At 41.5% G+C, this 10,949-nt stretch overlaps 1 protein-coding gene across 1 annotated transcript in view; it reads left to right on the plus strand.

Annotated features, from left to right (window-relative positions):
• Positions 1–8,201, plus strand: part of c4h4orf47 (chromosome 4 C4orf47 homolog) — a 24,725-nt gene extending 16,524 nt beyond the window's left edge. Inside the window, exons 3-7 of the mRNA XM_037675106.1 lie at positions 1,504–1,641; positions 4,800–4,875; positions 7,174–7,359; positions 7,454–7,617; positions 8,159–8,201. Coding sequence (XP_037531034.1) covers positions 1,504–1,641; positions 4,800–4,875; positions 7,174–7,359; positions 7,454–7,617; positions 8,159–8,201 — 607 coding nt within the window. The remainder of the gene's footprint in view (positions 1–1,503; positions 1,642–4,799; positions 4,876–7,173; positions 7,360–7,453; positions 7,618–8,158) is intronic.
• The last annotated feature ends 2,748 nt before the right edge of the window (positions 8,202–10,949 follow it).

Genomic DNA, 10,949 nt, shown 5'->3' on the forward strand with positions numbered 1-10,949 from the left:
ACATACACACATATATATAAAAATATATACACACACACACATATTTATATATATATATATATATATATATACATATAAATACACATATGCATACAAGTGCTGGTCATAAAATTAGATGAAATAGTTGATATATCTCAAATGTTTATTTCTTTTAATGTTGATGATTATAACTGACAACTAATGAAAATCCCAAATTCAGTATCTCAGAAAATTAGAATATTTCTTAAGACCAATAAAAGAAAAAGATTTTTAGAAATGTTGGCCAACTTTAAAGTATGCACATGAAAAGTATGAGCATAGGCAGCATCAGTACTTAGTTGTTGCTCCTTTTGTCTGGATTACTGCAGCAATGCATCGTGGTCTGGAGTCGATGAGTCTGTCTCACTGCTCAGGTGTTATGAGAGTCCAGGTTGTTCTGATAGTGGCCTTCAGCTCTTCTGAGTTGGTGGGTCTGGTGTATCACATCTTCCTCCTCAAAATACTTCATAGATTTTCTATGGAGTTAAGGCCAGGCGATTTTGGTGACCAATTAAGAACAGGGATACCATGGTCCTTAAACCAGGTAGATGGCGGTGTTGATCTTGGACCTCAGAAAACACAGTGGACCAACACCAACAGATGACATGTCCAAATTTCCTTTGGAAATCAAGGTCCCAGAGTCTGGAGGAAAAGAGGAGAGACACAGAATCCATGTTGCTTGAGGTCCAGTGTTAAGTTTCCACACTCAGTGATGGTCTGGGGTGCCAATTAATCTGCTGGTGTTGGTCCACTGTGTTTTCTGAGGTCCAAGGTCAACACAGCCGTCTACCAGGAAGTTTTAGAGCACTACATGCTTCCTGCTGCTGACCAACTTTATGGAGATACAGATTTCATTTTCCAACAGGACTTGGCACCTGCACACAGTGCCAAAGCTACCAGTACCAGGTTTAAGGACCATGGTATCCCTGTTCTTAATTTGCCAGCAAAATCACCTGACCTTAACTCCATAGAAAATCTATGAAGTATTGTGAAGAGGAAGATGTGGTACACCAGACCCAACAACTCAGAAGAGCTGAAGGCCACTATCAGAACAACATGGACTCTCAGAACACCTGAGCAGTGACACAGACTGATCGACTCCATGCCACGATGCATTGCTGCAGTAATCCAGACAAAAGGAGCAACAACTAAGTACTGATGCTGTACATGCTCATACTTTTCATGCTCATACTTTAAAGTTGGCCAACATTTCTAAAAATCTTCTTTTTTTTTTAATTGGTCTTAATTTTCTGAGATACTGAATTTGGAGTTTTCATTAGTTGTCAGTTATAATCATCAACATTAAAATAAATAAACATTTGAAATATATCAGTCTGTGTGTAATGAATGAATATAATATACAAGTTTCACTTTTTGAATGGAATTACTGAAATAAATGAACATTTTCATCATATTCTAATTTTATGACCAGCGCCTGTATATATGTGCAGTTTCTCTGTGGTTCATGAGTTCTTCTGCTCTCAGCTGTGGTTCAGGAAGTTACTACGGGACTCTGTCTGGACCCATCCAAGCGTTGAGTGTGCTGTCAGTCCCCCAGAAAACTCATCGCTCATCTGGACGCAACATTCTTACCTCACCCCCCAAGAAAGGCAGCGGTTACAGGTTTACCTGTTCTCGTTTACTCTCAGTCAATCACATGTGATAAAAACTGTTAATTTTATAGTTGAATGAGTGCAGAATTTAAACTAGATGATTTATTGATCCACTTTTTTGGTTAGTTTCTAGTTCAGAACTGTAAATCATACAAGAGTACCATATACAGCACATTATACGTCCATGGACAAACTGTTGTACAGCGATCTGTAGCAGTGACCCGGGCGATCAATGACCTTGATATTTACTTGTTTTAAGAGCGGATGTAACAAAATGATTATGCAACACACCGTCTACTGGTGGTGCAATTCATCTGAAGTTTCATTAATTTATCTTGGGCTGATCAGAGGTTCTGGGCTGGGCAAGAGAACGTTTATGGACTTACAGACTGAGACTACATCATGATACACCTGCCTTTTGATGGACCCATAAAACTTCAAGGCCTAGCCTTCCTGAAGGAATGCATATCGCCCGCTGCCGGAGGTTTAGGCTGCTGTCATCTTGTGCTGAGAAATAAAAAAGTTTAACTGATTTTGGTTGAACTTTGTAAATGCTGACAGTTGTGGGCAACATTGTGAGATCTTGTTAGATGTGGTTGAACGTAGAACATGTTGAGAGTGAATCTCAGCTACTCTCACACCAGATTTAGTTGAATATTTATTAACTTGGTTGAGGTGTAGTGTTGTTGTTTTTTTGTATAGACTAAGTTCAATTAGCTGTGGCAGCCATCTTGATTAGGGTTGACTCCAAAGGTTAATATTTAACAAGGTGCATCTAGTTTATAATACATTTTATTTAGAGGCACCTTTCAAGCAACACATACATATAAAAACATCTAGATACAAAAAGGCAGCAAAAGAACAAGACAAAAAGAATTATAATCCATTTGGATAGGTAATCGTGAACGATGGGTTTTGTGTCTGGCCTTAAAACGAGAGTCCAGTTTCTGAGTTGTGGTGACGGTGAGATCCAGAGCTGGGTGTTGTTGGGTCTGGGTGACATGTTGGTGAGGCGAGCGGCAGGAACAGTGAGGCGTAACGATGAGGCAGGTCTAAGGGAATGGGACAGGGTGGCAACGTGAAGGACGTCAGACAAATATGGAGATTAAGGATGGCTTTAAATATGTGCAAAATCATTTTGAAATTAATGTGAAGTTTGGTAACCAGTGAAACTTGTACAGAACAGGGGTAATGTGGAGGAGGGGGTTCTGGTGGTGATGTGGGCTGATGGGTTCTGAATCAGTTGAAGTTATGAAGGGATTTGTGAGGGAGGCCCAAAAGAAGAGCATTACAGTATGGGACGTAACGAGACTGTGGACAAGTATAGCGGTAGTATGAGGGGCAGAGACGATTAATGCTGTGAAGCCAAAATATGCAGACCAGGTGACAATGATGTGGGACTGAAATGACAGTGTCCAGGACGACACCCAGACTTTAACCTGAGTGGGTGAGGAAACAAAGTTTTGTCCACTAAAAATGGGAGAAGTGTCAGTTTTGGATAAAGTTGATTTTGTTCCAACAATGAGGAATTCAGTTTTACCAGTTTAATTTGAGACAGTTTGAAGAAATCCAGGATAAAAGTTCAATTAGGCAGTTGGTAAGTTGGTATGGGACGTGGGTGGGCGATGGAAATGGGTTTACTGGAAAAGTGCAGCTGGGTGTCATCTGCATACTAATGAAAACTGATGTCGTATTTTCAAATAATATAATCAAAGGGAAGGAGGTAAATGATGAAGAGGAGACGCCCCAGGAAAGAGCCCTGTGGCACACCAGTGGTTAAAGTGGATAGCTTGGAAGCAACAAATTGAAGCTGAACGAACTGAGTGCGACCAGAAACATACGATTTAAACCAGTCCAGGGGGCTAAGAGTGACGCTGACAGATGTTTATGGAGAAGGATGGAGTGAGAGACGGAGTTGAAGGCCACGCTCAGATCAAGGAGAATGAGGACGGAGAGAAAACCAGAGCCTGGACCAAAAAGTACATTCGAGACTGGGCTGAGATTATTAAAGTTAGTTGAGTCAACACCATAATAATAATAATAATAATAATAATAATAATAATAATAATAATAAAATTAATAATAATGGAGTGCTGGTAACTGTTTTGAAAATGTAGCAGTGGTGAGTGAAGAATGGATGAAGAGATGAGGAGGAACAGGGAGGGGAGGCAGGATGTTACCAGAACTGCAGGGAGAGGATCCAACTGACAAGTGGAGGATGAAATCTGAGACGTCTGAGAAAAAGGAGAGCTGAAACACAGATAAGAGAGAGCTGTAAAGAGAGCTGGGAGGAGGCATTAATGTCAGGGTTTGAACTGAGGAGCAGGTGAATTCATTTTATGACACTCTGTCACTAAAGAGAAAGAAAGCAGCAGAGTGCAGATGAGGTGGAAGAGATGCTTGTGTTTGGAAAGTTTGGTTAAGAAATAAAAAGAAGTTTAAAATTGTTTGTCCGAGTGGATTAATTCAGGGTAATAAGTGGATTTGGTATAATGTTCAAGGTTCAGGGTTCTTTATTGTCATTTGCATCGCATGTGGTACATGAGGTGGAATGAAATTATGTACTCAAGGTCCCAGTTACATCCAAAAAAAGCAACAAAAAAAAAGTATAAAAAGAAACAGCATACAAGGAGCAAAGATATGCGCTAACACTAATAATGTTAAATAATACGGTGTATTAAACAGCAGCCTGAACATGAGTCGTTGTGAGCAGATGGATATGAATACAGCATCTTAAAGGCAAGAAATCAGCAGCATGGATAATCAGCAGCACAGATAATCAGCAGCATGGATAATCAGCAGCACAGATAATCAGCAGCATGGATAATCAGCAGCACAGATAATCAGCAGCATGGATAATCAGCAGCACAGATAATCAGTTTATATAGTTTTGAATACAATTTTTTTAAATCTCTATGGATCGCAAGGCCAGTTGTTTTTTTTTACATGAAAGTTTCAACATTTATGGTTGATGACATATTTTGCTAACATAGTTGTACTATCAGCAGTGTGCAATAATTAAAGAGAAAGATGATTTTGTGATCATTTATTAAAAGTAAGGAATTACCACTGTCAGGAAACACTGAAGCCATCAGTGACTGAACGGGTTGTGGAGGTTTCTGACTCACAGAGCAACACCTGCACATGCTAACAGGCTGTTTTCTGCAGCTATCCCAACGTGACCCTGTCCAAACTGGACCCGTACGCCTCTGACCCGTACGACACTGCAAAGGAAACACTGAAGGTATCTGCTCGAGCTGCTTCTGGTTTGTGTCTTCGCTTTAAGTCCACGTTTGGTTTTCATTCACTTTACATGACAAGTGTGAGGAGAAGATTGTCTTCAAAATAATTTTAAAATAATAAATGATCGCAGGGCTCAGTGACTGTCTCAAGAGGATGAATTATGGTTCAAACAAAAATCCTGAATTTGGCGTGACATGTTGTTGACCCACTGCTGTGACAAATCATTGTGCAACTGTTGGGAGTTTGTCCTGAGTCACAAGTTTGTTCTTGTGCACATTAAGGTAAAAAAAAAAAAAAAAGAGCTCAAAAAGAGCCAGTTTCACAAAAACAAGAATTTTAATGCTGCATTTGTTGATTGTAATCAAAAAGAACCAAGAAAACTTTGTCTCCCTCGATTCAGGACTTCACAGCTTCTTTCTTTAACTAAATGTAACTTTCATCCACAGACACAACAATAACCGTGACACAAAGAAGAAAATGTTTTCTCACAATCAACTCCAGATCTGAAAGGAAGTATTAATACACTCCTTAAAATTGTATGAACATGTAACCGGACCAGATAAAAACCAAGTTCAGGATGGACTGGAGACATGTTGTGCTTTATTTATCCTCACTGGATCCTCCTATTTTCATTTAATACTTAATAATATTAGTTTTTCTGCATTTATTTGATAATTTATTAGATGCAACAATATCTGACCCTCATGGTTGGGTCAGAGGATGAATTAGACCTCTCCTGACATGCTGTGCAGGCAGCTGTGCAGCATGTTGCTCCTTTTTATTGTTTCTTCTGTTTAGGTTCATTTACCTCAGGCCCTCAGGACGTGGTAAATATATTGATGCTAGATGTTTGTCACAAACCCAAAAACCTTTAAAAGTCAGACATGTTTTACCATGGCAGTCAGTCACATAAAAATGGACAGTTCCCAATAAATTAAACTTATTAAATGAGAATAAACTGTGCTTGTGCAGAGCATCCCTGTTTGGCTGACAGTCAAGTTCAAGGTGCAAATCTCCCTTTGCAAAAGATGTGCAACTTAAACAAACAGAACATTAATGTAAATAGATTCACTTGAGTGGAAAAGAGTGAAGATGCTCAGCGCGTTTGGATCCCTCTGTCAGTCAGCAGGGTGGATCCAGAATGCAGACAAAACACGAGAAGCTCAAAATAAAACTAAACTTTATTGTAAACAAAAGAGCCGGGAAGTGGCTCCAGCTGGGACAGGTGAAACCAGGAGCAGGCGCAGGCGCAGGTGCAGGTGCAGGTGCAGGCGCAGGTGCAGGTGCAGGTGCAGGCGCAGGCGCAGGTGCAGGTGCGGCAGGCTGACACATGACAAGGGAAACACAAAGAACTGATTAAATGAAAACACAAGTCACATACCTCAACACATAAATCTAATCATAAGATACAAAAGACTCAACAGACCCAGGTTCTGACCCACACTTGGTTTATGAAAACAAAAGAAACACACCGGTCACCAATTATCAACTGCTTATAGTTGTTTAATGGGGTTTTTTTTGCTGCTTTTTTGAGAACAAAATTGTCTCTTTTTTTCCCCCTCCATCACGCAGGTCAAGGTTGTGCATTGTTAAAACAGAGACGCCTCCTGCACCAACATCTGATATATTTTCAAGTTCAACTGTATAAAACAAAACAGACAGATCTGAAACAATAATTTCCCAATAAAACCCCGGGTTAACGAAGCTAAATGAGAGAGGGACAAAACTTCTGCAAAATATTTCTAAAAACTTAAAAACTGAAGAAGTGCGTCATGGAAAAAAGGGATTCCCAAAACCACCAGGTGTAGACTTGATGAGATTTATCACAGAGCTGTGGAGAACAGACAGCAGTCACAGAAGATCAATGTTCACACTTAATGATTTCACCTGCTGAGGCTCTGACCCGTTCTCACTTCCTGAACAGAAAATAATTAGATAATTACTTATATTATTTATTAGTGGGAACTACTTGGAGGGCGAAGTGTCTTTTGTTAGGCGAGGCTGAGCCCCACCTGCCCTCATGAACCAGCTACACCTGAACCACAGTGATGTCACTATATAAGGTTTGTTTCCATGGACCCAGCACGTGGAGCCCACTGGGTCAATGTCTCACCACCACTATTCATGTTCTGGATGATTACTTTGTGTTGGGACTGTCATCTAGTGTGAACAAGATTTAACACAAATCATGGAACAACAATGAGCGTTTTACTGTGACGTGCACCAACAAAAGTATTCGTTCAAACACTGGGGAGCGTGAGTCGTCTGAATATAACTGAATGTGACATCTGTCATTTAGAGGCAGGCAGCGATCCATCGCTCCAAGCTGAGAGATGGCCCTTTCAGGAGCAACTTTCACCCACAAGATTATTTCCAACACAATCCATATCGCAGCGACAAGCCCCTCCCACCTGCACACAAGCCCCTCCCACTCCAAAAGAATGACTTTTCAGTTCCTTTCAAACCTTCGTCTCCCAGCAAACAGGTGACTCGTTACTCGATCGTATCAGAAACACTTAACATCTGATGTTTGCTTGTTTTATTTCATTATATTATTATTGCTGCTTTTTGTGCATTAGAGTGGAGGAATGAAGGCGGGGACGTTTGGTGCGTATCCCTCATATTCTGCTGAGCCATACGGTGGTCACCGCTCCAAAGCAGCCAATCAGGAGCCAGTATTTTATCCTGCTCCTGGTCCGAAGAGCACACCTGTCAAGAGCATAATCACGTCCAACGTTAACAGGTTTGATCTCCTTCATACGCCATCAGGGACGGGTGTTTCAAGCAAAAATACTAATTAAATATCAGAAGCTGGGGGAAGGAAGGGGGGGGGGTTGAGTAACGAGACGTTCAACTCAAAGGACGAGATACTGAGTCCACCAGACAGATCAAATTGTATTGACAGTAAAACCTTCATGTTTTCTTGCAAGACATTCATGTGGGAGGAGTTACACTCTGGAGAAGAGCAGGGGTAGTATTTTATTTTATTTTATTTTATTAGTAGTAGTAGTACTTGTCTTATATTTGAGTAAGTGGTGGCACAGAGGTTAAAGAAGGTGGGCCTGTGATTAGAAGGTTGCCGGTTCAACTCCCTGGACCAACAACATCAAAATGTGGGTATGAAAGGTGAAGCACCCACACCTGCCTCCACCCTCATTTGCCCCACCCTGGGCCCCTAAGCAAGGCCCTTAACTCCCACCATTTGCTCCCTTGGATGCCCTAGATGGCAGCTCTCTGCTTCACACAGAGGGCTATGGTAGCTCGGTGGTCTGTGGTTGTGTCAGGAAGGACATCCAGCATAAAAACAGTTCTCAAGTCTTCATATGAGTTAGTTCGCTGTGGCGACCCCTGAGGAGGGGAGCAGCTGAAAAAAGATAAATAGACTGTACTTAAATATCACCTTTCTATCTGATCAAGATACTCAGAGCTCTTTACAACACAATCTGTGTGCTCATTTACCCCTTCATACAGCACTCTACTAGATCTAGACAAAGCTAATCTGAATCTGTAGAGACTAATCAGAGCTTTAAATCACATTTATACATCTATGTGACACATCGGAGGCAAAGAGGGGTTCAGTGTCTTGCCCAGAGATACTTCAACATGTGACTGCTGGTGGAATCGAGCCCCCAACTCTCCCATTGGAGGACGACTGCTCTAACCACTCAGCCACAGCTGCCAGAAACATTCACACACATATATATATACATATATATATATATATATATATATCCATCCATCAATCCATTATCTTTACCCGCTTATTCCATTTTGGATCATGGGGGTCGCCGGTGCCCATGTCCAGCAATCACTGTGCGAGGGGCGGGGTACACCCTGGACAGGTCGCAAGTCCATCACAGGGACACATAGAGACAAACAACCATTCACTCTCTCTCTCTCACCTAGGGACAATTTAGAGTTACCAATCAGCCTAACATGCATGTTTTTGGTCTGTGGGAGAAAACTGGAGTATCTGGAGGAAACCCACACAGGCACGGAGAGAACATGCAAACTCCACCCAGAAAGACCCCCATACAGGGGTTTGAACCAGGGACCTCAGAATTGTGCCACGCAAGATGGCTGCATGTTGGAGCAGCTCTGTTACTTTCATTCTGAGATTTTGCTTTTGGAATCTTTAATTCCTCTTTTCTGGATGTAAATCACATTTTTTGGATGATTGTTTCCTCTGGTATCAGATGCTGTGCAGCTGGAAGGATTTGTACTGAAAATATTTTTAGTTTTGGGCGTTTGTTATGATGTGTAACCATGGCAACAAGGCAGTTTTCTACAACCAACAGCAGCTGATTAACATCTCAAAAGCTCAAATAATATCTCAACTACAGCCCCAAATTTCAAATGAGTTGAAAGGATGTTCTGTGGATGCATTCTCATCTACCTGTCAGCTGTGCTCAAGTGCCTGACCACTGAGATCCTGGAACTAGCAGGAAACACGGCTCATGACAGCGGAAGGACAGGATCATCCCTCAGCACCTACAGTTGGCTGTCCGCAGCAACGAGGAGCTCGGCAGACTGCTGGGAGGAGTGGCCATCGCTCTGGGAGGAGTTCTGCCCAGCATTCAGGCGGTCCTACAGCCCGGGGGAACCGAGAGGCCAGCCGAGTCTGGGTGGACGGATTAGACGGCATCTGCGGCCAGTTTCTTAGGATCCACTGTGGGATGGACCTTTACAAGAGATCCTTCCTGCCTACAGCCATCAGTATCTATAACATCTCTTAATGAAATGAGAATAACGAGTTACAACAACAAATAATTTCCCTTTGGGATTAATAACGTATTTTTTAATTGACCCAAAAAAGTTAATTCTGGTCCTCTGGACATTCAAAAAAACAAAAAACAAAACAAAGCAAAAAAATGTAGAAACGTTTCATCTTTCATCCGAGAGACTTCTTCAGTCTGAGGTGCTGTATTCAGCTCAGTCTTTTAAATAGCACCTTCTCAGAGTGGATCAACCAGTTTGCTGCTGACAACCAAAACCAGCTGCTCACATGGTCAAGAAGGACCATCAGCCTAACAATGGATCATTAGCACACTGATGGCTGTTTACTATTCACAGGTTTACTATTCCCCTGTGAATAGTAAACAGCCATCAGTGTGCTAATTAGGGATGGGGCCGATCCGATCCAGGATCGGTATCAGCCTCCGATACCAGCATAATTTACGTATTGGATTTTTCTGATCCATGATGCATGTTGGCTTCAAACTATGGAATGGATTTCCTGAACAGCGGCGTGTCTCATGAACCCAGAGTAATAAGACTCGCCTCACATTCAGGAAATCCATTTCATAGTTTGCAGCCAGCTACAACGTGAGGACTGAGTTAGCAGCACTGTGGCTAACAGCTAACCAACTTTTCATCTAAACATGTCCGCTGTGTGGAAGTATTTTACACTAAAAACACCACAAGACAGCATCGTGCAATGTCTGCAGAGCCATAGCGCCACATTAAACCACGTTAAAGTTAGTTTTATGTTGGACATTCGAGCTCCGTGGCTTCAGCGGGGCACTACTCTTTGATCAAACCGGAAAGAGGTGACTCGACCTCGGCCAGTCGCATCCAATCTGCCCCGCTCAGTCTGCCCGTCTCTGAGGAGGGACAGACTGAGCGCGGCTGACCCAAATCAGGCTGCCCGCTTCAGATTGAACAAGAAGACATCGCTGAAACCACGGAGCTCAAATGTTTACAGAGAAGTTGCTAAACTTTATAATTAATGACCAACCACTATCAGTTGTAGAAAATGAAGGATTTCACAGTTTGATACTTGCAGCCAAGATATAGTTTACCCTCCAGGAGATATTTATCAGTACAACAGTAGACAATCATAAAAAACATGATTTGAAAATTATATTAAAAACAAAAACAGCTACATTATAAAGTGATGTCAAATACTAAAAACAGGAACGTGTCTGTTGGTTTATGCCATGAACTTAGCAGATGTTTGAAGCCATTTAACATTTTATTTAATTTAATTCATTTATTCATTCATTTAAATGAAACAAAATAAAAAAAAAATCATCAAAAAGAAAATGTTGAATGAAAAGAGTGCAGAAAGAGGAA

Source organism: Nematolebias whitei, chromosome 4, assembly GCF_014905685.2.
Source record: "Nematolebias whitei isolate Nwh7 chromosome 4, NemWhi1, whole genome shotgun sequence".
Taxonomy (NCBI): domain Eukaryota; kingdom Metazoa; phylum Chordata; class Actinopteri; order Cyprinodontiformes; family Rivulidae; genus Nematolebias; species Nematolebias whitei.